Source organism: Phoenix dactylifera, chromosome 1 (genome assembly GCF_051530095.1).
Source record: "Phoenix dactylifera cultivar Ajwa chromosome 1, Ajwa_hap1_PhDact_Kaust_v1.1, whole genome shotgun sequence".
In the NCBI taxonomy this organism is placed as follows: domain Eukaryota; kingdom Viridiplantae; phylum Streptophyta; class Magnoliopsida; order Arecales; family Arecaceae; genus Phoenix; species Phoenix dactylifera.
The window spans coordinates 5,238,583-5,265,921 of NC_143190.1; the positions used below are offsets into that span (position 1 = coordinate 5,238,583).

General features: G+C 37.6%; 4 protein-coding genes across 8 annotated transcripts; 2 read left to right on the forward strand and 2 right to left on the reverse strand.

Annotated features, from left to right (window-relative positions):
- Positions 1 to 106: 106 nt before the first annotated feature.
- On the reverse strand, positions 107 to 2,723 carry LOC103700926 (Tetratricopeptide repeat (TPR)-like superfamily protein). The gene has a single exon (XM_008782825.5). It carries the CDS (start codon positions 2,330 to 2,332, stop codon positions 194 to 196), a length of 2,139 nt encoding a protein of 712 aa, XP_008781047.4. The 5' UTR covers positions 2,333 to 2,723; the 3' UTR covers positions 107 to 193.
- A 125-nt stretch (positions 2,724 to 2,848) lies between these two features.
- LOC103700860 (uvrB/uvrC motif-containing protein) lies at positions 2,849 to 10,783 on the reverse strand. Of its 2 annotated transcripts, none has more exons than XM_008782747.5 (11): positions 10,434 to 10,783; positions 9,301 to 9,701; positions 8,971 to 9,030; positions 8,770 to 8,861; positions 8,444 to 8,522; positions 8,196 to 8,289; positions 7,018 to 7,130; positions 5,521 to 5,566; positions 3,622 to 3,662; positions 3,319 to 3,536; positions 2,849 to 3,228 (listed from the first exon to the last, which is right to left on the reverse strand). In XM_008782747.5, the coding sequence occupies exons 2-10, from the start codon at positions 9,628 to 9,630 to the stop codon at positions 3,381 to 3,383; spliced, it is 1,011 nt and encodes a 336-aa protein (XP_008780969.1). In that variant the 5' UTR covers positions 9,631 to 9,701; positions 10,434 to 10,783; the 3' UTR covers positions 2,849 to 3,228; positions 3,319 to 3,380. The 2 variants fall into 2 exon arrangements, with proteins under 2 accessions (XP_008780969.1, XP_008780971.1); XM_008782749.5 differs by having other exon boundaries at positions 9,301 to 9,662; positions 10,434 to 10,724.
- A 3,839-nt stretch (positions 10,784 to 14,622) lies between these two features.
- Positions 14,623 to 21,145, forward strand: LOC103700859 (Transducin/WD40 repeat-like superfamily protein). The gene is made up of 9 exons (XM_088718525.1): positions 14,623 to 14,862; positions 14,966 to 15,096; positions 17,061 to 17,143; positions 17,726 to 17,980; positions 18,432 to 18,504; positions 18,861 to 18,941; positions 19,025 to 19,103; positions 19,867 to 19,967; positions 20,809 to 21,145. The coding sequence occupies exons 1-9, from the start codon at positions 14,758 to 14,760 to the stop codon at positions 20,879 to 20,881; spliced, it is 981 nt and encodes a 326-aa protein (XP_088574651.1). The 5' UTR covers positions 14,623 to 14,757; the 3' UTR covers positions 20,882 to 21,145.
- Positions 21,146 to 22,668: 1,523 nt separating this feature from the next.
- On the forward strand, positions 22,669 to 27,167 carry LOC148715007 (eukaryotic translation initiation factor 5A-2-like). Of its 4 annotated transcripts, XR_015976429.1 has the most exons (10): positions 22,669 to 22,914; positions 23,098 to 23,225; positions 23,565 to 23,752; positions 23,851 to 23,928; positions 24,035 to 24,157; positions 24,254 to 24,310; positions 24,391 to 24,465; positions 25,782 to 26,047; positions 26,583 to 26,669; positions 26,779 to 27,167. XR_015976429.1 is itself a non-coding variant. In XM_088718544.1 (8 exons), the coding sequence occupies exons 3-8, from the start codon at positions 23,720 to 23,722 to the stop codon at positions 25,881 to 25,883; spliced, it is 468 nt and encodes a 155-aa protein (XP_088574670.1). In that variant the 5' UTR covers positions 22,669 to 22,914; positions 23,098 to 23,225; positions 23,565 to 23,719; the 3' UTR covers positions 25,884 to 26,182. The 4 variants fall into 4 exon arrangements, 2 of the variants coding, with proteins under 2 accessions (XP_088574670.1, XP_088574657.1); XM_088718544.1 differs by lacking the exons at positions 26,583 to 26,669; positions 26,779 to 27,167 and having other exon boundaries at positions 25,782 to 26,182; XR_015976428.1 differs by lacking the exons at positions 23,565 to 23,752; positions 23,851 to 23,928 and having other exon boundaries at positions 22,675 to 22,914.
- The last annotated feature ends 172 nt before the right edge of the window (positions 27,168 to 27,339 follow it).

The following is a 27,339-nucleotide window of genomic DNA, read 5'->3' on the forward strand; positions in this document are numbered from 1 at the left end:
TTCCTTGGTGCTTGCTTGCCCTCTCTAGGAAGAGGGGGAAAGTCCCTTCTGAAACAAAACCAAACATGGTTTTGTTTATATATAACCAACAAAAAGTGATAAAATATAGAAAGAAAGAAAAGAGATCGATCATTGTTTATCTCTGAGGATCCTTTTATCATCTCTCTGGAAATTTTTACAGTATGCGACTTTCTTAGCCAATGAGGCACACTGATGAAGAAGAATTATTGATTCTTCTGTGTCTGTTGCCTACAATATTTTCTCTATGATGAAAACCGCAACCATTAAGCAAAGAACGCCAGATGCTGGCATCTGGTTCCACCAGCATTGACTTGATGAATTTGTAAGCTCTATCCACGTCACCAGCACGGCTTAGAAGGTCAACCACACAGGCATAGTGCTCTAATTGAGGCTCTACGCCAAACTCCTGCCTCATCAAATCAAAATAGAACAATCCTTCTTCCACTAATCCGGCATGACCGCAGGCAGAAAGAATGCTCATGAATGTTACTTCATTCGGTCTTATCCCCGATGCCACCATTTGAGAGAAGAGAGCTAGAGCATCTTCTGCTAGGCCATGCACTCCATAGCCAGAGATGATCGAACTCCACGACACTACATTCTTCTGGGAAATGTTATCAAAAACTTCTCTAGCCATGTATAAATCTCCACACTTTGCATACAAGCTGATGAGAGCTGTTTCTAACTGGATATCCTTCTTTGAACCAGAAGTTATAAGCTTATGATGAATCCATCTTCCCTTTCTTAGATAACCCAGATGGGTGCAGGCCTGAATGGCACTAAGAAAGGTCACCGCATCTGTCTGAATGCCTTTCGAATACATTTGATCAAAGAGTCTAATTGCTTCTGTTGAGTAACCATTTTGACAAAATCCGCTCATCATCGCATTCCACGTCACGGTGTCCTTCCCTTCAATCTCCTCAAATATCCGGTAAGCGGTGTCCGTTGATCCACATTTGCAGTACATATCTATAAGGGAGTTATGAACAAATCTATTGAGCTGGAAGCCTGTTTTAGCAATAAGGCCATGGACTTGGAACCCCAAGCTCAAGTCACCAACGTGCCCGCATGCAGGGAGAGTGCTGGAGAGGGTAAATGAATCCGGAGGAAGCCCTTCCTTTTGCATCCCAATGAAGAGTCTCAATGCCTTGTTTGAAGAACCATTTTGCGAGCACACTGCAATGAGAGAGTTCCAGGAGACGGCTGTTTTCTTCTGTATGGCCTCAAACACATTGCAGCTAGTCCCAAGCTTTCTGAAACTGGCATACATATCTATCAGTGCCGTGCCTGTGGAACTTGATTCAGGGTCCATGCTTCTTCTGAGAATGAATCCATGGACTGATTTCCCTTCTCTCAGGAATCCCAACCGAGTGCAGGAGAAGAGAACACTCATCATAGTTACAGAATTTGGCTCTACCTCGGATTCTAGCATCCTGGTAAAGACACCCAATGCTTCTCTATAGCAGGATTTTTCATTGTAACATGAGATCATGGCAGTCCAGGATACAACACTACGTCGTGATGCATTCCTGAATAGCTTCTCTGCATAGTCCAGGCAACCACATCTTCCATACATGGCAATGAGCGAATTCTCTAAAGGTTCATCTACTGCAGTCCATCCTCTTGCAATATAGCCATGAACAGACCTCGCTTGCTTTAGGAATCCCAATTCAGCACAAGCTTGAGTCACATCCAGCATTGTTACTGAATCAGGCACGATGTTTTTCATATTCATCTCTGAGAATATTTCAAGGCCTATATCGGCTCGCTTGCATCGGATACAGCTCGAAACCATCGAACTCCAGGCGACCACATCTCTTGCTGGCATGCCATCGAACACCTGGCGAGCATCTTCTAAGCTGCCTCCTCCTCCGCCGCCGTACATTTGAAGCAGCGACGTCTCGACAGCAGCGTCCGACTCAAACCCGCCTTTGATTATCCTTCCATGTATCTTTCTTCCAATTCGTACGTTACCGAGGCCCGAGCATGCTCCTAGAACGGATGGAAAGACGAAACACGTCAGCCAAAGCTGCCGACTCTGCATGTCGTGATAGAGCGACATGACTTCTTTGAAGAGCCGAGCCCACGCATAGCTTCTGATCATCACACCCCACATGAAAGAGTCTGGCCTCGAGAACTTGTCAAAGACCAGTCTCGCAGCATCGATGCAGCCCATCATGGCATATGATTCTATGAGCTTGGTGGCTGCTAATGGATCCCTGTGGAAGCCAGTGGTGAGGAGATGAGCATGGACTTGCAAGAGGGCTCTTTTTGTGGTGCAAGATCTGAATAGGGGAATATATCTCGTCATGACCTTCTACGAAGATAATACAGCAGATGGGGTAACGGGGCATGCTGGTTTTGTCCGCTAAAAGCAGAATGAAAAAGCTTTTACACCGTTTTATGATTTTTGTTTTTTTTATACAACGGCGACTTACACTAATCATACATAAATACAGCCTATAAAATTCAAAAAAAAATGACGAAGAAACAAACATACACATGGTTCTCTCAAAAACCTTTCCAAACAATCAGCAACATTGTTCATCTTCTAATAAATATGAGTGGTTGCCTTGATCAGAGGCGAGTGGAATATTTTTGGTTCCAGGCCTAGGTGAGGACAAAAAAAAAAAAAAAGCTCCAGGGCTGACATTTATGTAGAACCCTAATTGTATGATACTATAAATGCATGCCAGACCGCAATACCCGGTCTATATGAGTCATCTAGTTGTTTTAATTTGGTTGTCAAGGATGGCATTTATCAATAACAATGACCATTGTAAGTGAAATAATCAGCTGCAGCAATATCAGATGAGAAGCAATGATCTTGTAGGCTCATGAGACAGCATCCATGAATTATTGAAGAGAAAAAACAAGAGGAGTGATTATAAAAGCATGCGGTGAAAAACATGCAACTCATCTGATGCACCGAGGATGAACTTAAAATTTAACACAATCTAAGTTGAATCCACCGAGGTTGAACTTAAGATCTTTGGAGAAATGCAGTTCGTCCCCAGAAACTGGTGGAGTAAAATACCCTCGACCGGTCATGACGATATTTACAAATCAAAGATGCATGAACGATAACCTCTTCTCTTTCCTTTTTTTTTTTTAACTTCTTTTTCCCATCTTTTCACTTTATGAAGGAACGTGTGCAGGTGAAAGAAGAGTCCCCACAGCACCTGGCGAATTTGATTTCTCAAGGACCTGCAAAAGTGAAGACAAATAATCACAAGTGGTTGCTGAATATTGTTTTATACAAGTCAAGCACGGCATTGTATCATATGACATGGTTACCTGTGAGGCAGTTATTAGTATTGTGATGGTGAAGAATAGATTGTTTATGTGAACAGCATGCTCTAAGCATTATCCTCGCCATCTTCATCATGCATATCCACAGGAACTTCGTAGCGGGGCCTACTGAATTTCTCTCGAAGCTGTTTTATAGGAATGAAGTCCCCTGCTGTATCCATTCCATAAAACAGGAATGAAATGTATGGGTGATCAAACCGGTCCTGCATCTCGTGAATCAAGCAAGAGCAAGACTAAGTGAAACACTCTCAGGTTAATCATTTGTTTCCAACGGGCATTTCTACTCACCTTGTCTGGTTGGTCATTGGCTAAAAGATTCTCCTCTGGAACTGGCAAACATCAGTTGAGAGGACATTAATGGTGAGGCATGAGAAAATATAATGATATGAATATAGTATAAGCACTGATGAATAAAAATCCCACCACCAAATTTGTTCAATAACAATAACTACTACAAAGGAGATCATCTTCTTTTCTTTTTAAAAACAAAATGATGAAGAATTAGGCACAAGGTGCCTAACCAAGTTTCACTTCTCTTTAATTTTTTAAACAAATGAAAATAGCAAATTATAAAGCCTTCATTATATTTCTTAATGCAATCTATTGGAATGAACATGTACTTGAGGAAGGATAGACACTTGTAGTCAAGACTGCCTCCCTTTAATGGTAAAGCTCTTTGAAGTTTAGCAGTCCTTCTAGTGAGCTAGGGAGCTCTTTCAAGAGATGTTTCAAGATTAGGTTGGAAAGGCAATCCTTTGTCAGAGTAAAATAGCATAACGACTGAAATGTAACTCGCCATCCATCGTGCCAATATTCTTCTTTCCTTTCCCCCATGGATGCATGTCCTGCGTTCAGGCAAATGAAGTAAGACTGAGGAGAAGAAATCCCACCCACCCTTGCTCAAGTCCTGTAAGAGTCCTACTCTATCCCACTCTTGCTCCAAGTCCAGTCTTGTCTACTCTATCCCTTCAATGGACCACACCACCATGCTGCTAGCAGGAATATTCCTGCTGCTTGTCCCTCCAGGTTATTCTGACACTTCAATGGAGGCAGCTATTTGTAAGGTACTGTGCTGCCTCCATTGAAGTGCCAAAATAACTGGGAGCGACAAGCAGCAGGAATATTCCTGCTAGCAGCATGGTGGCATGCTCTACTGAAGGGATGGGGTAGGCAGGACTCTAATAAGACTTGGAGCAAGAGGTGTTTGGTGCAAGAGTGGGATAGAGTAGACTCTACTACGACTTGAGTAAGAGTGGATGGGATTTCTTCTCCTTTATATAGGAGAAATAGAGGTCTAGAAAAATATTTGTAAGATTAGTTTTTGGGTAGGTTGGGATTTGGGGGTTGGTGGAGGGACGAGAAGAAATGAAAGAATGTATGTTGAGCATATACATGCTGAGCATCAATGACACCATTCACTACCTAACACCATTCACTAACTACCTACCTACCGGCTAACTGGTAGGCCAAGCCATGGCTCAGCTGGCAGAGATCTAGCCCAGAGTTATTTTATGGTAAAAAGGTCAGCCAGCCTTAGCTCAGCAGGCAGGCATTCCCACTGTATTTCAAAATATTATGCTACTAAAATGAAGAAGGTTTTGAACAGAGGCCACCGCAGATGCCCTTAAAGAAATGATGCAATGAGGAAGGGTGAATTGTGAGAACTTCCATGCACCTTAATTAGAATTGGAAAGACCCGATTTACCTGAGTCTGATGATCCATGAATCAGTTAGTAAAGCGGCATGTTAGAAAGGTGGCCATAAAAATAGTTTGTCTGTAGGTAGATCATCATCTTAAGTTTATTCATGTTTCTATTGGTTATATATCAGTGTCCTTTCTAAATCAATTTCACATCAACATTAAAATTGATCATGCATGTATGACAATGAGGATCTTTCTAAAACTTATTAGCTTCACTGCATAAGCAACTAACAAATCAAGAAGCCTATAGGAGATGATAAGAAACGAAGAAATATGAAGTTCAGAATTTTCAGGCCAATAGTAATCAGTGATGCAATCCTAACATGCATGCTTCTATGAAAATTCAGAAGTAATAAAGGAAGCATAGGTATTTGGCGTTTATGATAATTTCTTCTAATCAGGTCCGTAATGCAAGCGCCAAACAGAGGATAGAACTGAAAAATTAAAGTATGTGACATCATATGCTGAGAAAAGAAGCTTTTTACCATATGCCACAAGCAGGTTTGGATCTGCATGTACATCAACCAAGACCTGCAAAAAACAAACAAAAGCCAAAAACGTGATACACATATCATAGTTCAAAACAACTGATATAAATGTAAAAGATATAAAAACAAGATGAACAACCTCCTTCCCCTTAGAAAGTTCATTGTACAGAAGATGCATGTGCATTGTACCAATAAGTAGGGCTGCCTAAATGTGCATATCAAGACAAACATTTATATTGCCTGCCGTCATGGGTCCTCACGAATCAGCGAAAATTTTCAAAGAGCTCTTCTAAGCATTAAGACAAATCATTCAAGTAAGAAAGGTTTCAAGTCAGACACATCTTTAATAATTAAGGACTGTTTATTTTTCATACAGCTATAATATCGGTATCGACCTTGGCTGCCTACAACATCCCGATAACTTGGGACTTCAAAATGGTTATAATATACTCTAGGATCAGGACAGATGATTTTTTCGCATGGAATGTTTGCTTCCAGAATGATCTCTACTGCAAATAATTTGTGTATCCATGTGTATGTGTATCCATGTGTATGTGTATGAGAGAGAGGGAGAGAGCAAAGGTACAAGCATGCATTTAAATGAAAAGTAATTTAAATCATCTGGGCCACATCAGCAAAAAGTTTATGACAAACTTTAACCAACGACATGCAATTCATTGCACCCAACAATCTTAGCACTGTAGATTTAAACAAAGATAATAGCAGATTATTTGTGTCCGGAAAGTGGCTCCAGCTATATTATGGATTTAAATTTGAGGGTGCACCTAGAAGACAGCTGTTTTCTAACAAGTTAGATACTCATCTCGTGTACAAAAGGAACACAACATTTGCAGGATAGGATATTAATCATTAAAGCCTTATCTAACTTTACAGGTTGGCTTAAGCAGCCACCTAAGCTTTCTCCATGATGAAGATTTGAGCCTTCCAATGACTTTATCACATTTAATATCAATTACAAATTTACCTTTCCAATATAAAATGGAAGTAGAAACCACATAAACACATCAATAAATGATGGTTTGATCCTACCAAGGACATTATCTATGCCTGTTTCTCTCAGGTTTCCTTTAAAATGTTAATAGCTCATCTTAGATGAATTTTGATGTTTTAAGCTTTCAGTAGATCGGCATTTTAGAGGGATGGTAGTGGTGTCATTTTGTATTCTTTTACTAATTTACTGCAAAGTGAAATGTCCCAATAATTTTTACTAATCCAGACATGATAAGTTTTTTTTTTGGGGGGGGGAGAAGGGTGGGGGGATATTCAGCACAAAAGTATCAGTATAAAGAATCCTTTATTTCTTTCTTCTTTAGATATCAAATAAAGGTTCAAGATAATCAACATTGTACAATAAAATATGATATTGTTTTTGAATATATTATGCAATTGAACAGCATAATACTGCACAAAAGTTCATATTAAAGCAAACATTTCAAATAAATTGGCAAGATGCTAGTTGGCTACACCACCAACCTGATAAAATGGTTGATTAGGCCCTTGAAGCAACTTATCAACATGTGCAATTACCATCCATGAACTTGATTCACAGCATACAGGATCCATGCCACATATTACAGCACGATAGCCTGCAATGATATATTATTAAGTGAGACAATCAGCAAAATTTTGTCAGAAAACTATATAGCAATTCTTATTCAAAAATGGGACATTGGCAGTCATTAATCAGAGTATCAGATGCCACTGTATTGAAAACAGAAAGCACATATCCTTCATAAATCTTTCAACAAACTTTCTAAGGATCAACTAATACCTTAGCTCCAAATTTGTCCATGATGAATCGTATTTATTGATCAGTCACTCAATACCATAACCAAAAGGTTTTGCTGCATGAGTGGCCTTATACACACATTCTGAACAGACAACATAATTATAACTGTTGAAGTTTAGTACCCAGAAACTATTCAGAGGAAATCTAAAGTGTTCTTAGATTAGATTATTATATATTAATTTGATTTAACATTTAAATTCTAATTGATGTGAACGGTCTAAGTACAACAATAAAAATCCAAAACTATAAGGAGGTTACATTAAATTAAAATCTCTAAAGCTAGGCATTTTTACCTCAACATAATACTAAAAACCAAATGAAACACTCAGAATGGCATGATGCTCTTTAATAAAATATGCAAAGCATTGCAGGTGATAAGTGACCTACTCAGTAACCAATATCTGCTCTAATTATTCAGTGAGCAATGAACTTCATCAAGTTGTTTCATGTAAAGTGTCATTCAAGGTTCGTCATATTGGTTCCGGACCCTGTATCGGTGCCACCCTAGCATAGTATTGGTATAGTACAGTACATAATTTTTTTAGCATACTGAATATCGCTACGCCACCTGTATCGAATACCAGTACTGAACCAGTATGGTACGCCTTGTACCGCCCAGTTCGGGCCGGTACGGCATATCTTGGTGTCATTGCTTGTTTACTAGGATATGGCATCCTGTCTATGTCTAATAAATTTCAAGGAGGGGAAACCAAGAAACTAAACCTTGAAAAAATCAACAAAAGGATATTCTGTTATAATTCAGTGATTTGATTCATATTCCTGAAAATTCCAAAAAAATCAGAAATTACAGACACCATAATTGCAAAACAAAGGAAATGTCAGTCATGAAACAAATTCTCACCAAAAACCTTATGTCGTACTTTCTGGCCCAATCGAAATGCATATTGCACATTTTGATAAGCAAGAGCTTTTGCTGATGCAGCCAAAGACTCAGCCTACAGCCAAAAATCACAGCAAATTTACCAGAGTTATAAGTTTCCAAGAATGGAAATGACACCAATAACACAAAAATGACCACAATGATTAATCTGCAGAGAAATCCCAAAGAAATGAATATCTATAAAACAGAAGAAGGTAGAGGTTTCATACCTCAAGTTTGGAGACTTCATCACGCAACTCAGCAGCCACAGCATAGTTTTCACTCTCAATAGCTTTCTGCAAGTCTGCACTGCAGCAATAGATGCAAATAAAACCTAACTTCTTATGGATCAGATACTAAGAACAAAATACTCATATAAATTTCACTATTGTTCATATTCTCCACCTGCTTTCCCTAAAAAATTGACTAAAAATTAATTTATGTAACCATGTACAACACTCCTCTTTTGGTAATATTTGGTCAAAAACATAAAGAACACATAGTGAAATAAATCCTTATTATCAGTAACCAAACACAGTATAATAAAAATACTTACCGCAGCCGTAAGAGATTTATGGCTTTATCCTGAGCATCACTCTTTGAAGAACCCCTTTTAGCTTCCTGTTGCTTAATTATTTCTGTTTCGATCTTACAAGAGAAATAGGAAAGCAGCATGTTCAAATAGTCTTCACTTGCAACAAACAAAGTCCCTTCTATAATAAAATTAAGTACTCCAAGCCACAGGAAGGTTGGATACCTCAGCAAGCTTGTTCCTCAATTGTTGTGCTGCATCATATTCTTCCATATTTAGAGCATACTGCCATCGCAGAATACCCAACAGAAAAAGATCACGAAATTAAATTGGCAAAGATGTGAAACAGAAACTGAAAAGGGTGCCTTACAATTTACAAGGCATACTTAAGAGTTCAGACAAGAATAAGTGAGTATAAATAAATGAAACGGCTATCATAAGTTGGATTTGCAACCAAAACAGCAAGCCATGCTGAAAATACTTCAACATACAGAAAATGAAACAATATTCAGAACGCACACTCAAAAAAAAAAAAAAAAGCAAAGGAAATAGAACCTGTATTCGAGTCTGCAAGTCCAACTGAAAAAAGAATATTAGGATGTCATCATTAGCAGACTCACTGCGTTCTGTGTTTGGATCCACCTCTTTGCCATTTCCCTTGAATAGCCATGTGGCTTTGACCCTTGACCCCATTCGCCTTGCTCTGGTAGAGTTAGTTGGAAATAATGTTCGCGCACACTGATGCCACAGAAAAGGTCCTTCAGTCAAAGAGTTTGTATGGGCCTTGTGCAAAAGTCTTGGATCACTTCTCAGCATCGCAAGTGCTCCACAGCTCCCACCCTTTGCAGAGGCAGCCAAACTGCTTACTGAAACACCTTGCATCATTTTGTGGAGACAGAATTCGTTTGCCCGGCAAGCTGATTATAAACTTCAACTCATCAAGCAATTTTTTGAAGCTGCCAAAATGCAAAATTACTATCTGAACCAAATTCTTCCATGCTAATCATGGCAAGATACAGCCTTAACCATACAAAAGAAAAGGACAATTTTGAGAGACCAACATACAAGCAAGTCATTCATAAAATCCATCCAAGAACAAAGGCGAATTAATTAAATCTTCCTTTCCTCCTAAAGCCACTCAAAATTAGCGTCAAGAATCGTTTGCTTCAAAAAAGTAACATCCATACTTCTTATATTGTTAAAAATGATGAGTCCACTCCTAACTAGCATTTCAATAAGATTATCCAGACACGGCAAATCGTTCACTAGCTCAACCCGCATTGCAGCGACGGGGGACGAACAATTGAATTCAAGTAGCCATTCTTTTAAGATATTTACAGCACACGTCGCTCCAATTGGAAGTTATTGGTCGTTAGCAAGCTTTCTTTTTTGTAGATTAAGTATTATGAAGAAATTTCACTGGAATCTATCAGTCAAGAAAATACGATGCTTCTACCGAGTTCTGAAAGTATCTTGAGCAGCATCAGCTGCCATACCTCCAAGTCAGTTAAAAATAGCAACTTCCCTTTTTTCCTCCCTTTGGGGCAAAAAAATGCCTCTACCCACATGCGGGGAAAGAAGTTGAACTAGAAACTTTCCAGGATCAATCGTGATGATAGAACTTAAAACCCTAATATTAGAAGCAGCTCGAAGTAAATGAGAAAGTCGAAGAGAACAAGAACCCATACCAGATCGATTGAAACCCTGGGCAAGAAGATTTGAGGATGGAGAGACCTTTGATCTTATTCTCAAAGAGAGAAAGAGAGAGAGATCTGATCGATTTCTTCCGGCTCGAAAGGCGAGGGTCGGACAAAAAGCCCAGGAAGAGACGGAGGGAGGGAAGCTATGGCGACCAAATATTTTCTTACCCCAGGATATCTCTGATATTGGATTTTAGATCAATTGTTGTAACGACCCTCCACGTCTCATGTGTGGTGGAAGTTCTACATGAGTATACGCTCTCTCTCTCTCTCTCTCTCTCTCTCTCTCTCTCAAAATACGTTCTCTCTCCTTTTTTAGTAATACTTTCTGATTTACCGTCAGGGCTGCAAGCAGCTGAGACCGGGATATGCTTTGACCCCAATCCGATCCATTTTTATGTACAGATCTTGCTGGTGGACCTAGACCTAATCCACTGCACGATCAACCTAAACCGGGTCGGGTTGAATCTGTAAAAGTATTTAAGACTCAAAGGGTTGTCCGAATCCTCAAGTTGGAGTCTATCTACGTCATGTCCGCAGAATCTGTGAACAAGACCAGAACGAATGATATTGCTGACCTACGGCATGCGAGATTAGGCCATGTCATTTATCATAAGTTAAATGTTATGATGAACAAGTCATTATTGAAGGGTCTTCCTTAACTGGAGGTTCGTAGAGACATTGTTTGTGCAGGATGCCAGTATATGGAAAGGCCTATCAGTTACCATGTGAGGAGTCAACTTTCACGATAAGAGCACCATTGGAGTTAGTGCACTCAGATGTATTTAGATTAGTCAATCAGGCATCGATGAGTGGCTACCAATATATAGTGATCTTTATTGATGATTTTTCAAGGTACTCATGGGTTTACTTTAGGAAAATAAAAATCTGGAACTCTTGCAAAATCTTAGGAGTTCAAAGTAGAAGTCGAAAGGGAGACCGAGAGAAAAATAAAGTATTTACAGGAGAATATACATCCAGTGAATTTTATAATTTTCTACGAGAGAATAAGATAAGAAGCAGCTGACATGTCCAAACAAGCTTCGATAAAATGGAGTAGCCGAGAAGAAGAATCGCCATTTGGCAGAAATATGTCGGAGTATGCTCCATGCCAAGAATGTCCTAGGCCGATTTTGGGTCAAGTGCATGAGCACAGCATTTATGTCAAACATGGTAGGGTTAAAGAATAGGTTCAATAAATGTGTCAAGCCACCGACTTTAGTTGTGGTGATGAAGTGTTTAGGCAACCGCTAGTTAGCTATAAAAGGGGGCCTGCATTTCTTTGAAGTGTGAAGAATGTGAGCGGCTAAGAAAGAGAAAAAGAGTGAGTTGGTGTTTAATGAGAGGTGTCCTACGTGAGTTATTGTAGCGCGTCAAGTTATCTTGTCAAAAGTGATTGTACTTGTACTTATGTTTTTAATGAACTTGTTTCCTTGTTGTCTTATTGACCCTTTAACTTTAACAGATTTTACCAGCTTGATAAGTTGATACCATTTCATATGCCTCATATATATGCTTAAAGTTTGGCATACTATTATCATTGTCACCTAGACCTAAGGTTGTCAACAACAAGGTAAATAAAGTGTTTATTCAGCCCCTCAATATTGAATATAGTGACAGCCTTGCATCGCAAAAATGGATAATATTAGGGTTGTCAACAATAAGGTAAATAAAATGTCTATTCAAGCACTCAATATTGGATGTAGTGACAGCCTTATATCGCATGCACAAATAATATATAACCAATCTAATTGTAACAATTCAGGATCTTATCCAAAATGGCTAACCGGAAGGTGTATTTGGATTCTTTAATCCTGCACAAGTATCCAAGATATACTTAACAAATAATTAATGTGGGACTAAACATATGCCCGCACAAGTCTTCCCACTAATATTGTTTCTTTTCAACCAACAATGTAGTACCATGTTGGATCATCGGCTTGTTCAACATGTATATAATTATACATGGGTAGAGTGGTGGATCTTTTGAGCATCATGTGGTCCTTGTTATCTAACATGATCCGTCAAATAACTAAAACAGCTAAGTAGGTGGATATTTTCTTGTGCATGTAACTAATTCTCTAGCCTTCGATTTGCTTGCCGTCCTAAGCATGCGTACTAGTACTAGTATAATGAGTAGGGTTGGATTTACACGATGCACGTAGCAAAGAGGACCTACTTTTGTAATGCTCATTTGATTAGAGTTATTTTTCTTTATATAACTTAATAAATATACTGGATCTCAGCCATGCTTCCTCCAATCTCTGCTCTTAATTTTTTTTTCTTTTTTAAAAAGGGTAATGAATAAAGGATAGGTTGTATTTATTGCACTTGGGCATATGCACAGAGGGTTTTGTTTTTGTAATTTGAAAGGGATATGTGATTTCATGAGGTACAATTTTCTCTCTTCCAAAAACAGGAATAAACTAAGAAAGATATATGTACTTAATTATTTTGATAGACATAATATATTTATTTTTATATCAAACCCAAGTTTCCAAACTTTTTTTTCCCTTGCAACACGCATATCCACCCTATTATGTCAACTCCCATCCTTAATAAATAGGCACCGCTTAAATTTATTTTCGTGAGTGTGGTTGTAAGTCAACAAAAAAAAAGAAAAAAAAAAGAGGATGGGAAGATCATACCCATCCAAAGTTCCCCTCCCATCTCGCGCGCATGTCATGCAGAAAAATTCTAATTTATACAAGACTGAGATAAAGGAATACAAAAGTAAATATTCCAAAATACAAGTTGAACATATAACTTATTTATACTAAAGTATATCATCTCGGTACCGAACTTTATACCGATATCATTATATCATTATGTCGGTACATCCAGTATGAAAATTGGTTCAGCATACTAAGTGTTGGTATGCCTCTTATACCATATATCAATATTAAATCAGTACAATATGATATGCTCGGTTCGGTACAGTATGACATACTATAATTTTTATTTAATATACAGACTATGCAGTTACATACTATTAGTTTCAGTTTTTTTGCTTACTGAAACTTATTTTGTTTAATACTATGAAAAGAATGCCGCGTTAGAATCAATTATAGATCGACTTAGGAATGTTTAATTGCTTGAGTGGAAACTCATTGTAGCTCTTAGCAGTCCAAGTCATTGAGTATTTTTGAATCCTGATCCTCAGGTTGGGAACCAACTTTAGGCCTTTTTTTCTTCTTTTTTTTTCCTTTTTTTTGCTAAAGAAAAGGGGTTGAAGAAAGGAAGGGACCAGCCAAACCCTGCGTAGCAGCCCTCATTGGGCCCCCACCCCACCAGGAGAATGTTCGATGCGGGTAGACACCGTTTTACTCATACTCTCTCCATCCGAAGGTGAGTATGTCACACCTAGTACCACCTAGGTACATGTGGAAGAAAAGCATAACAACCAACAACCTGTCCGGACGTAGGGCATCCGATCTCCGAATTTAATCGACGCCCGCGCGTTTCGAACCCGGACAACTTGGACGAAATTATCGCCCCCCTTACCATTAGGTTACCACTTTGGTGGCACCAACTTTAGGCCTTTGAGATAACCAAATGCTCAAAATTACTTTTGATGCATTCTAATTAAACTTAGACATATTTATAGGCAACTAAATCTTTTAAAATACTTATTTATTATGAAAAATTTTGGTGGTCAATAGAACATACAAATTGTAATATGATAATTAATTTAGCATATGTGTGGTATTGTTTTTTTTTTTTTTCCTTTGCCGTGTGTTCTGTTTTTTTTTAAAATTCAAAAAATATCGTAACAAGATTGATATTGAAGATAGTATATACTCACGTTAGAGTAATATGAAGTTGCCGTTTCCACCAAAAAAAAAAAAAAAAAAAATAGTATATATGTAAAACCTTTCGCTACTACTTGTTTTCATATTACCTTGTTTAAAAAAAAGAAATCTTTGCTACCAGAAGCTTTAGATTTTACAAAATAATTTAAAAAACAAATAGGTTTTTTTTGTATATGTTCCTTAGTCTAGTTTATTTTCTGTTTTTTTTTTTTAAAGAAAGGGGAAAACACAATGCAAGGTCCCTCAGTTTCCAAGAATTTTTGTAAAGACCGTTACACGTTCACATATTTCCGCTGGCATCTGGCTTTTGGCGGGAACAAAGAGCCGCCACTTCCAATTCGAAACTAGGGTTCTACTTTTTGCCTAAAAACGATCGACCGGATGCAGAGAATTAGGGCATATCTCGAACAAGAGCGACAACGATTCGCAGTGCTCAAGACCCTACCAGAGCCGAATTTTCGTAACTTAAGACATAACTGGGGCAGAATCCAGCCGGTCGGATGGAAGGATCTCTCCTGGAGCTTGGAGAACCCATCGGTGACGCGATCTCGAGGATCCGTTTCGCCCCAAGATCCAACAATTTGTTGATCTCTTCCTGGGATTCCGTCAGTACCTTCAATCTCAATTGTCTTCCACGCATAAAGATCCTTCCTTTCTGCCCTTTGATTCGGTTTTCGTGATCAAGTTCTTCTGCGCTTTGTGCTTCAGGTTCTTAGATTATATGATGTGGACAGATCCGTGCGCAGATTGGCAGCTCCTTCCGAAGGGGCCCTTCTCGATTGCTGTTTCCAGGACGAAATGGCTGCCCTTTCGGCCGGTTCGGATGGCTGTGTTCGAAGGTAGTTGTCTGTGGTGTCTTAAATTAGATTCCCTATGTCGTTTAATTAATCGAATGTATATTTTATGGCTCATATTTGTTACTTTCTGAAAAATTCATGGATGACATCAAACAACATAGGCTCAATTACTTTCTCTGCTATCTTAGTTGATTGTACAGTTCAAATGGATCTTTTTGATAGCTTGGTGACTTCATTGTTTGATGCATTTCTAGCCCTCTAAAACTTTCTTAAAATAATTTGTTAAGAGAACAGTAAGTTTACAGGTATATGCGACGGTCTAGTCATTGTAGAAAAAACATAGTTGAAATGACAGTATGAAATGTGTTTTTATGGAATGCCTGATATTTTGACATTAAAAGTAACATCTGTACTTCAAATAGACAAAGAGTAAAGTAATTATAGTATCTGCTCTAAGCTTTCTTCCCAAATTGTTTAGCAACAATGCCAATCTTGATGCTTTTTACATGTTCATTGGGTTGAGTTTGGGCAATGATGTGGAACTTTCCCATAGTTGGCTTTATCAAGGACCGTGGGAATGATTTTTATTAGGGATTCATCATATGTTTCAATTGGTTTATGAGAGAACGTGGCATATTGGAACTTGGAAACAGTTCTTCAAACACACCATCTGGCAGACCTGTGGAAACTCACTGTCATAATTATTCCCCCTATTTAGTGTTGTTAGCATTACCATGAGTCTAACATGCTGAATTATGACTTAATTAATTTTATTCTTCCTTTTGATCTTTACTCATTTACTTTTCAAATAATAAAAATCATATCAGGAGATTCCACTGACTCATCTTTGATATAATTTATCAAATACATTTGTTCTCCATCTTTATTTTTCCCCTTTTTTGAGTATACAGTAGTGCTCTATTCACAATCTTGTTATGCACTCCTATTTTTGACCATTTGTCAAGGATCAGAATTCTCTGCTCTCACACTAAAATGTTGCTCATTTTTGCTTTCCCCTCATGTGTAACTGCCCCTTGAATTTAATTGATCTACTACTTTGCATGGTTTATCTAGATCAATAATTGGGACAAATGGCTCAATGTCTTTGAGACCTTATTGTGCCCGATGTGTTTAGAGTCATATCAGAAATAACTGAATCTAATTCTGCTGGCTGGTCTCAGGTCTTCTGAACATTGATTCCACCAGTGCCATAGTCTAATCCCCCTATTGTCTCCTCCCAAACATTTAATAAGCACGAATTTACTGCACAATGCATTTTGGATTGGCCAAATTGAAAACCAGCCCTTCACTTGCCATACGATCATATCACATAAGTAACATGTGCTTGAGAATTATAAATAGGTTTTCTAAGTGGAGGAAGTGAGCTTCTCAACTATTATTGCCATTTGCACCTTGTCTGACTTGTTGGTAGCCATAGGCCTCCCAAGGGAACCTAGTGCTTGGCTCATACTTCTTTTGTATGCCTTTACCAATAATAATTTTAATTGTTGTTGATTAGTCTGTCATCCCTGTGTATTAAAAATTTGAAATGCAATCACTTGTATTAAATATAGGCTGAAATACCATGCATAGGTTTTGTGCATGTATCAAACTTAGTTATTTGGGCGACAGATTTTTATGCCAAAGGTTTACTCTTGGCTGATTTATATTGTTTTGCATTGGTTTGCACGGTGGGGCTTATTGACTGTTTGAATGTGCTTGACTTAGACTTGCCTTATCGACATTCTGACCTATACGTGGTGCTTGCAATGGTAGGAATTCTTAACTTCATGCACTAGTGGTAAGTCTTTCCTGGAAATGAAATTATAATTGGAGCACCAGTAACTTTTTTTGGTTGATAAGCTGTTCCCTGGAATCTATATATAGTAAGGAAATAGCTATGTACGTTAAGTCATTAACCATTTCCTGTTCAATTTCATTTTGTCTAATTTGATGATACTTAGCTAACTCACATTCATTTCATTGCTGTACATAAATATCCTCAGGTACAATTTGTGTTCAGGGGCTCAAGATGTAGTGGGAAAGCATGATGATTCGGCCACCTGTATTGAATATTCTGAGGAAACTGGTATATAACTAACCTATAGTTACAGGCACTTGAATTTCATTTCATGAGTTTTAGTATTTTTGGAGGAAAAAGTAAAAAAAAAAAACATGTTAGAGAGCAACGAAAACCTACTTAGTGATGAAAAGTGAAGCAAAAAAAATCTTCATACAAATACCTAATCTACATAAGTACCCCCAGCTCTCATTTTTAAATGATAGTTACAGTTTTTTTTTTTAATATTTCAGAATTGGGTGGTACTTCCAACTCTTAGTAAGACAATCTTTTACCATGTGTGCTGCACTTGCTTTGGAACCTTGCTCCTGGACAAAATTCCTAGGTGCTTCCTTGCTATAGTTTTTTTTCCTGGGAGATCCTATTCCCCACTTGGGCATCTGAAGCTCCTCTGATATTTGTTGTATCCCCAGATTTTTGGTTGCACTTTCTGTTGGGTTGTCAGGTTGGGCCTATTGTGAGATAACATTGCTTTCGACCCAGGTTCTGTGCCTAATCATATGGCATTTGATAGATGATTTCATAAATTAGGATTTAGCTATGTACTTTGTTAAATATCATCACTTTGGCTTATGGATAGTTGGCTTGCAGGTCAAGTCATTACCGCAGGTCTTGACAAGACATTAATGTTCTGGGATATGCAAATGGGAAATGCAAATATTGGTTATACAAGAATGAGAGATTCAGATATTTGGTCTATGTCACTATGCGGGTTTTATCTATTAGCTGCTGTTGGAATATCAGTAATTGTCTATGATTTGAGGAATTTGAAAGGACCTGTTCAATCAAAGGAACCCTCTATGGACTTTCGTGTAAAATGTGTTCGCTCATTTTCTAGCAACCAAGGTATTTCTTACCTATCTGGTTTTGTTTTATTGTAATTAATCTGTTGCCTTTTTGCTATGCTTCTCACCATCTGATCTTGTGAAAACTGCTTGGGCCCTTCTACTTCTTTGAAAATGGAGGCAATGATATTGCTGGACTTTATGACCTCAAGCCTGCATGCACATAAAAATTAAAACAAGTGTTGTAGATCTGGATTTTCCTCATGAGAAGCACAGTGAAATTTAAACTTCTTTTTGCAGAAGTAGAAGAATGTTATTTTGTTGGGTTTCTAACTTAGGTGTGCACCACCCTGAGATCTCGATGTATTCCCCCTTCTTTTGTTTAAGGACTCTTTACCGACTTTCACTCCTCACTAAGTAATATCGGGATTTTTCTACTCTTTTGTTTCTAGAACAAGGGTACATTTGCTCAAGTTTCACATATTAGTGATTCAATTATCCATTATCTCCAGGTTATGCTGTTGGATCAATTGATGGATGCGTTGCATTGAAGTATTTTGACCCTACAAAGGAATGTGAGATGGGGTTAGTTTTTGGTTCCTTCTGGCCCAGACGTTTTAGGTTACATGATAACTGCATCAGTTTAGTTGCACACCACTGAGTAGATTTCATCACACAAAAACTCTTACAGATATCCCATTTACAGTAATCAATTTTTTCATAACATATGGATTCTCTTTCTAGGAGTCTATTGCTATATGGAACCATGCCATTCCATTGTATGGTCATATTGTTATGTCCGCAGTACTGGACACATTGAATTAGGACACATAGTCACGTAGAGCTAGTCAAAATCTCATGAAAGCAGAAGAGTTGCCATGAGTTGTTACTGCATTATAGTCGTTGACTTCATTAAATTTACATCTGGCATACTATGACAGATGTATTTTCCGGTGTCATCCAAAGTCAAAAAATGGAAGGTATCATCTGGTTGCTGTGAATGATATTGGATTCCATCCACGGTATGCCTTTAGTTTTCATCCTCTTGTACAATCATAATTCTATCCACGGAGCAGGAAAGACCAGACAAGTTTTTCTTTTGCAGCTATGACTCCTTTGTTACTGGAGACAATGAAGGATATGCCATTATCTGGGATGCTCAGAGCAGGAAGAAATTGTTTGAGGTATCCTTTCTTTTTGTCATTTCTAATGTGGTCTGTGTGTGAAGGTGTGGGGCATGGAAATGATCCATAACGCACAAGCATGCGTGATTGTCAAGACATTTGTTTTTTTTTTTTTTTGGAAGGAAGACATTTGAATTTTCTAGTCAGAAAATGGATGCTAGTTCATTGTCAAGGAAATTTGCCATGGCTTGCACCTTAGTTGGTTCATGAAAATCCATTAAAGCATACATTCGTGGACATCAAGGTATCCTGCTAATGTGTAATGTTGGGAAACAAAATCTCATAAACACATTTAAGCATGCGGAATTTAGTAACACTAAAGTTATGCACTATGCATTCTTTACTTTTATTAATCCATGTCAAAGTCATAGGAAACTAGCTACATGCTCACTACGGAGCTTGATCTCAATTTTATCACTAATCATCTGGGAATCTCTGTTGAACCATGCTGAGATGATTGGTGGCCTAAATTCATCTTATTTCCTTTTTTCCACATGGGTGCATCATCTTTGTGAGATTTCCATATCAGGCACCTCGATGTCAACTTAATGTTAGCCGTTTGAGCTTATGGTGCTCTTCTTTTACCTCTCTCTTGGTACATCCACTTGAAAAATTAATTTGCATATGCATTAATAAAAGCATCTCAAAGCCATGCTTTTGTATTTTTATCTATTTTACCAGTCTTTTTACCACTTCTTTTATAAGAGGTTTTGTATTCATATTCGCTTTGGAAGAGGCTGACCGCATGTTTATCCTTATTCAGCTCCAAAGATATCCTAGCAGTGTGGCGTCTTTATCATACAACTACAGTGGTCAGTTTTTGGCTGTTGCATCCAGCTGCACATTCCAGGAAGCAAATGAAGTGTTAGTTTGTCTTCCTCAATCTCTTTCATAATGAATTCACCCTATCTACATATATCAATTTCTTATTTTTGAAATTCATGCAACTCCATGTGGTTGATTTTTTACACAATCAAAAATGTGTGAAGTCAGATTTTGTGTGCATAGAAATACTGATTTCAGGTAGACCATGTACTTCTAATATGCACTAGCTTTATGTAATAGAGGTATATTTGGATATTATTAGTTGAATATCACATCTACTTTAAATTTATTTGTCCTGGCATAGGGCAGTTGAAGTCCATTTGTAAAAAGAAGAAAGTAATAAAGATATTACACATCATCAAATCATTAATTTCTGAAATTTAAAGAGCAGGGATAAGGTATCGTGCTCTAATTCAATCACTAATATCGCCATCTAATATAGCAAATGATCTGTATGTGTTGTATGCGAAGCAATCTTCAAGCTAGTTAACTGTTTTATCTATTTATTGTTTTCAATGTTAATTGATACATGTCAAAAATATTCATAAGCACTAAGCTGATTGATATCATATGTTATCTGCTGGGATTGTCTTTTTTCCCATTCTTTATGACTTTGTTAAAAAAAAGCAACTGGCAAGGTAAAATATTCATGTCATGTTGTACATTATGACTGGGTAGCCAAGTTTTGGTTTTATTAATGAATGCTTTGAGCTTATAATTGAAATCTATAAGTATGAGCCATTTTTTCCAAGCACCTTAATAACTACAAAGCTTGGAATCACAGTTAATGAACTGGCAGCATTATTTTCACAAATTTCTTAAATGGAACATGCTTTCCTTATAACATTAATAGCTTACCAACATTCTTTTCATGTGGCAGAGAGGAGGCTCCTCAGATATATCTACATAAACCGGATAACTTTGCCCGTCCATCTTCCTCGGACTACATTTGATCTTTTATGACATGGATCACAATTCTAGGCACATGTTATACCCTCTTGGAATGCAGGTGGTCTTTAGATATTGCAAAAATATGCTGGTGCTTTTTTTTTTTTTCTCGCTTTCAGAGCTTTTGTACACTAGCTGGATATAATTTTCCAGAGCTTTTGCTAAATACTGATACACTGTTGACTATTTTTTTTTTCTTTTTATTGATTTGTTTGCTATCATACACTTGAGCAATGAAGAGTTACACTACTTGTGTCTTCTTTTTTTCCCTTTTTTGGTTGCTCAGCATATCATACAATGGGCAGAGTATACTATGATCATAAAAAAGATAATATTGATTTGAATGCCATCTTAGCTTCTATCCTAGGATTCTAACTATGTAATATCAGAAAAAGGTCAGACCAGATCAAATTATTTTGATTGGTAAAATGCGACAGTACTTCTAATGATCTGTGCAAGCATGAGAACGGTACATAGCAATGGCCAGATGGATCCCATTTTATGTGATATACTTGTTGGTATAGAGAATTAGCCTCCACAGTAGATTATATTGTGGAAAAAAAAAATCGTATCTAAAAGGAAACCCTCGAAATGCTTCATCTTCGAAAATAAAAAGAGCTGTTATTTTAATTTTTTTTGGAGCCACCATTAACATGCATTCTTTCTATTGCTATTTACTAGGCCAAAGTTGCTTGGAAAGTGGATAAGAGATGAAGACGGTAGAGTTATCACATTTTTATCCGGGGATAAGCGATGATCATGATATTTTGATCTATGAAACAGTTGATCTGCAAACAATTTGACCATGTCAAGGATACATAGGGATTGATGGTTCTTTATATTCTCAGGACCTAAAGTTGATACCCCTGGTATATGGCGATGATCTTATGTCATCTCTACTCAAATCACCACCTAACCTTGAGGATGGAGATCCAAGATTACTTAGGATAGTGATCATGGGTTGAAATTGAAGGATAAAAATATTCTTTGGACCATCAGAAAAAATTGTTATATCAATATAACATTAATATATTATATTAATATTATATATATTATATTATATTAAAATTATATTTATATAGTATTTATGATATATTATATTATATCATTTTCATATTATTATGTTCTTAAATTTTAAATTATAATAGAAATTTATTATTGTACTGTATGATATACTACTTCTCTTCACCTTATTTTTTTTAATCAAAGTAAATATTAGTATTAAAATAATATTATGTTATATGTATAAATAAAAATATTATTTTTATAATAATAATTAATATATTTATATGAAATATACTAGAAATGGTTTGGGTATTGTATGATCAGTGATCTTGAATTTATAAATACCAAATTGGTTACTCAAGAATATCAAATACGGTAAATTTAGATTATTAGAAATTATAATACCCTGCGGTAAGATTCATGAGTGAAAACCATTATAGTGATCTCATTTGAATCATCAAACGTCATCTAGACTTTTCCTATGCAAAATTACACTATTTATATAAATATTGTGAGCATTAGAGTACAGTCTTTTGTTAAATATAAATTAGTAAGTTATGTCAATGAAGTGGTGCTTTACGCCAACATCTGAGATTAAACCCGTGACCTTAACAATCGTTAGCTGCCAAAGGTTTTTTTTTTTTTTTTGAACTGAAATATATAAGCTGCCTACACTCCCTTTCCTGACTTCATCGCTTGCCACGTACGCATCCAAAACCGTAACGCAAGAAGATCCCGTGGGTCCCACTCCAGTTTACAAAATAATGGACGCCACAGGGCTGCAGCCGACGCGGCGCAGCCCAGCGTACTCCCAAGTCCCAACGCAAAGAAAGATGCCTCCCGAGATCAGGCCGTCCACGTGTACCGTCAATCCGTTGGCCACCGGGAGCCGGACGCGAGGCGATATTAAGGGCCAGCTTTATTGGTACCCTAGCTCGCGGTGGTGTCCGGCCACTCTCTCCGTCTCAGAGCCTATTCCTCCGCTGTCCCCCTCCACCGCCCGTCGCCGCCGTCCTGCTCCTCCTCCCCATAGGTAACCCTAGCCTCCTCTCCTTCAGTGCCGTCGCGGCTGACGACTCCGTTGTCTCTCCTCTCTCTTGTGCTCCACCTCCTCTTCTCCGATCTTTTTGGATCTCTTGATTTCGGCGAGATTTTGTTGAATTCTTGATCTATTCTTTGTTTTCCTTTTTTTTTTCTCTCCTTTTCTTTGGTTTAGGGATCATGTCGGACGAGGAGCACCACTTCGAGTCGAAAGCCGACGCCGGGGCGTCGAAGACGTTCCCGCAGCAGGCTGGGGCGATCCGGAAGAACGGTTACATAGTTATCAAGGGAAGACCGTGCAAGGTTTGTTCTCGATTTTATCCATCTTTTCCGTCCTTAGCTTTTGAGTCGTCTATCTTTTTTCGCGACTTCGTTGATGATTAGATGTTCTTTATTGTTATTCTTTTCCATTTCTTTCTGTCATTGACTTTGCGGATTGGAGATTTTTCGCTATTTGATTTGTAATCTAGCGCGATTTTCATCCGATCTTTAGCATATTTAACAGAATTCACGCTTTCGCTGGTCACTTAGTTTCTTGGGATGGATAACCATGGAGCTTTATAATTTGATTTGGTTCATGTTGGAACTTTGCGTGATCTTCCATTGGAAATTATTCTGAAAGTTTTTTTTTTTAAAACAAAGATCGAGAACTAGAAAGAATTGATATTTGAGATGCATCCAAATATTCTTGTCTTCATTCGAGCCTTGGACATTTATTGAGGGAAGTCAGTCCAGAGATTGCCTGGCTGGATCTGGAGGGCACGCGGCTGTGGTTGCTGGATCTGATGATCTGATTTATGAGGATTTCTGCCATTGTATATTCTCAACAGGCATGTGACTGTCTGTCAACTTTATGTATTAAGTGCTGTGCATCCTGTAGTTTGATGCTTGTGAATGCCTTTGAGCTTATGCACGCGTGTGTGTATAGGCATGCCCCTTCTGTCTATTTAATGATTTGGTGTGGGCTACTTCGAAAATTTATGCATTGCCTGTAGGCTGTTCAAAGGTACTTATTGTTTGGCTGTTGTTTTTTCGGTGATCCGCTACCATGTTTTCTTTAATCGGAATTTTGCAATGTCATTTCAGTGATTCTTGTGTTACTGTATTTCCAGGTTGTGGAGGTTTCGACCTCGAAGACTGGGAAGCACGGTCATGCAAAATGCCACTTTGTTGGCATAGACATCTTCACTGCAAAAAAGCTTGAGGACATTGTGCCCTCGTCCCACAATTGTGATGTCAGTATCTTTGCATCAAATTGCTGTCAATACTGTCTTACCTGAATGCTTGTTTTTTCTATGGAATACTATAATATGTTTAGTTTTGTTTTGCAGGTTCCCCATGTTACTCGTACTGACTATCAACTGATTGATATATCTGAGGATGGTTTTGTATGTCTTAATTTGTTCTTGGTTATTCAGTATTGGCTGCTTGCTTCATATATGTTATTGACAATTTGTTGCATATGCAGGTGAGTCTTCTGACTGAAAACGGTAACACCAAGGATGATCTTAGACTCCCAACTGATGAGTCTCTTCTTTCTCAGGTCAGTCATGCACATTCAATTTTAGAAATATGGAAACAGTATATTGTGAAACATGAAAACTCATGAAAGAGTTTATTCAATTTTAGAAATATGGAGTGGGAATTGGGGGAAGCAAGTTTGAGAATATAATGACGGCATAACTAGTTGCAAATTTCAGCATAAAAAAGAAATGAAATATAAATTCTCCTGCTGGTCAAATTCTGTCTATTAGATGTTTAAATTATGCAACTAATTCTTTGGTACTGGTATTAATGGTAAAATATTTTTTTAATCCTATGTTGTGGGTACAAAAATTTATGTCTTATTTGATAGGACCACATCGGTGATATGCGATGTCTATGATGCCTCACCCTTGCAAATTTTTTTATGGCCAGATTGTACAGAACTTATATCTTAGATTTTTCTATTTAAAGTCATTTGTTCAAGTGTAAACAAGTTCAAGGATACAAGGAACATGTTCGAGGTACAATTCATGTCTGAATTAAAAGCAAATTTCTTTGTTCAAAAGTAGAATTATGTGCAACTCATGACTTTTGAATGGTCCAACTTTGCCATAAATGGGAGGTTGTGGGTTTGCATCCTTAAGATCCTTACCCCAAGTAATTATAATATATGGTGGACTCCCCTGAATATTTATTCAGCAGGTGGAACTCCCTCCTATTCTATAAAAAAAAGGGGGAAAAACTATGATTGTTGTGAGCCCACCCTGTCCATGAACTTATAAATTAATTTAGTTGTTGATACAGGATTGTGAGTTTTGGCATATGTGAATTTTGCTAAGTTGCCGTGTTATGCGTGAAGCAAGCTGGTTTGCGCCTGATCCCTGTAACTTCTAGTCAATCTGAATTTTGAGCCATAACCATATAAAGCAGATGTGACTGATAAACAAGTTATAGGACTAGCGAAGTAATTCACTATATTGAAATGTTATATGAGTGTTGAGTTTGTAATTTCTCATGTACAAATTGGGTTATGTTCCATGTTCCATGTCTCCAGCTGACTGCAGTCGATAAACTGTTAAACTGGAGTGGTCTATCTGCAGATTTGTTTGTTCGACAAACTTTTCTTTTGTGCATTAGGCAGGCTCCCATCTGCTGTGCTGTTTCTGGGTTGCCTGATCCTATATGTGGAACGAAAAGGAGTAATTTTGCATTTTTATATTTTACTAGTATGTGCTGTTACTGATGCGCTGTTTTTGTTTGTATTTGATTATATGATCATGTTTTAAAAGTTTTGAGATGAAAATCATCAGATAAAAATTTTTGTTCTGTAATTTAATAGTTTTTTCTGACATCAATTTGCTGTTGAAAAAATAGATCAAAGATGGGTTTGCGGAAGGGAAAGATCTGGTCGTGACTGTGATGTGTGCCATGGGCGAGGAGCAGATTTGTGCACTGAAGGACATTGGCCCCAAGTAGCATCTTGGTTTTGATCAATAATGGAGATTTCTTATATTTGAAGATATATGGGTGGTTACTGTTTCCTTGGCATGAACCATGGGCAACGATGGATGAACCTTGCCCAACCGATCTCAAAAAATCTCCTTCCATATGGTCCCACTGCCTTAATATCTATGTTTTAGGTATTGTGTTTTTTTTTCTGCCTTTTATCAGTACATTGCTTGAAATGCTTGTAAACACAATGATTTTTTTTTTGGTTCTTTTGTTGCTTATGATGCCGTTTCTCTACTTTTTTACGGAATGTATTTTGCAAGATATATCATGTCTTCACATAAGTTATTCCTTCACAAATTTCATTAGTACCGCAAGTTTTTACAAAAAAAAAAAATGCCCCTTTTGCTGCACTATTTGTGAAGGCTAGAAGGGAGGATATCTTGCTTACTGTGGTGGCTGATGACAGAGTCTTGTGGAACAAAGTGGTAGTTGACTGCAAGCCTTAAAGATGATTTATAAATTATAAAAGAAGTTTGGTGGATCATAGTTTGTTTCGCACTCATTGTGGCAACTTTGATTCATTATATTGAAAAGATGGTCATCGAGGACATAATTTTTGTTGCTTAAAATTGTGTAATTTTATTACTTGATTTTTTTTGCTTGTGTACTTTGGGGCGTAATTTCTGTTGCTTAACATGGTGGTGTAATGATTTCTAAATTCAGCGCTCTTGTTTTGTTCGTTTTGGATGGTGAGGTGGGTCTGGTAATGATTCATTATACAACTTCAAGCCCTTCCCTTCTGCGATGAAGGTATGTTTCATTTTGCTTGTTAATATGTACTTGGGTTTTTCAAACTTCCCTCTGGATTTCTGAGGGAAAACTATCAATAGATTGCTCATCCACTGAGTTGCAATCACAGGTTATGCACAATCGAATAATGCAAGGTACCTTAGGCAGAAGATTGGCCCACGTTATTTGATGATGTTTAGATGAAAGGGGGGAATAAAGAACCAGCAGCGACTAAGCTCAATGAGACTTAACAGAGAAAGTATGAGCGATGAAAATGTTCTAATAAACCGTGGATTCTCGTTGTGCTCGAGGTTATACATTCAAAGGTAAATAACGCCGAGAGACTTGCGCACTATGGAGGAGAATGTGTGCTGTCGCTGTTGAAACCAAGTATAGTTATTTTTCCCTGACTGCGTCACATAACATCATCAAAGATTAGGCTGCTGAACTTTATTCACAGAAATTTGGCAAAAACAACTTTGTGATCAGATTCCTAATGAAATTATTCTTGGTGCTGAATGATATGTGCTAAATATCAAGTTATTCTTAGTTATACATGAGCTGCAATTTCAATTGGTCAAGTAATTTCAGATCTTGGCAGTCATATGTGCTGGAGGACAGCATGCAAGCGAATGTGATCTTTGCTTATCTTCTGTCGTGTTGATCAGTTTCTAGCGACTCATTATAATGT

Bases quoted from the DNA above. Each gene is read 5' to 3' on its own strand.
- LOC103700926 (XM_008782825.5), bottom strand. From the start codon at position 2,332: ATGACGAGATATATTCCCCTATTCAGATCTTGCACCACAAAAAGAGCC.
- LOC148715007 (XM_088718531.1), top strand. From the start codon at position 23,103: ATGTCGGACGAGGAGCACCACTTCGAGTCGAAAGCCGACGCCGGGGCG. The intron at 23,226-24,034 runs GTTTGTTCTCGA...CTGTATTTCCAG, and splicing joins TCAAGGGAAGACCGTGCAAG to GTTGTGGAGGTTTCGACCTC. The intron at 24,311-24,390 runs GTATGTCTTAAT...TTGCATATGCAG, and splicing joins ATATATCTGAGGATGGTTTT to GTGAGTCTTCTGACTGAAAA.
- LOC103700859 (XM_088718525.1), top strand. From the start codon at position 14,758: ATGGAAGGATCTCTCCTGGAGCTTGGAGAACCCATCGGTGACGCGATC. The intron at 14,863-14,965 runs GTCAGTACCTTC...TTTGTGCTTCAG, and splicing joins TGATCTCTTCCTGGGATTCC to GTTCTTAGATTATATGATGT. The intron at 17,981-18,431 runs GTATTTCTTACC...CATTATCTCCAG, and splicing joins CTCATTTTCTAGCAACCAAG to GTTATGCTGTTGGATCAATT.
- LOC103700860 (XM_008782747.5), bottom strand. From the start codon at position 9,630: ATGATGCAAGGTGTTTCAGTAAGCAGTTTGGCTGCCTCTGCAAAGGGT. The intron at 8,523-8,769 runs GTAAGTATTTTT...CTATTGCTGCAG, and splicing joins ATAAATCTCTTACGGCTGCG to TGCAGACTTGCAGAAAGCTA. The intron at 8,290-8,443 runs GTATGAAACCTC...TTTTGGCTGTAG, and splicing joins ATGAAGTCTCCAAACTTGAG to GCTGAGTCTTTGGCTGCATC.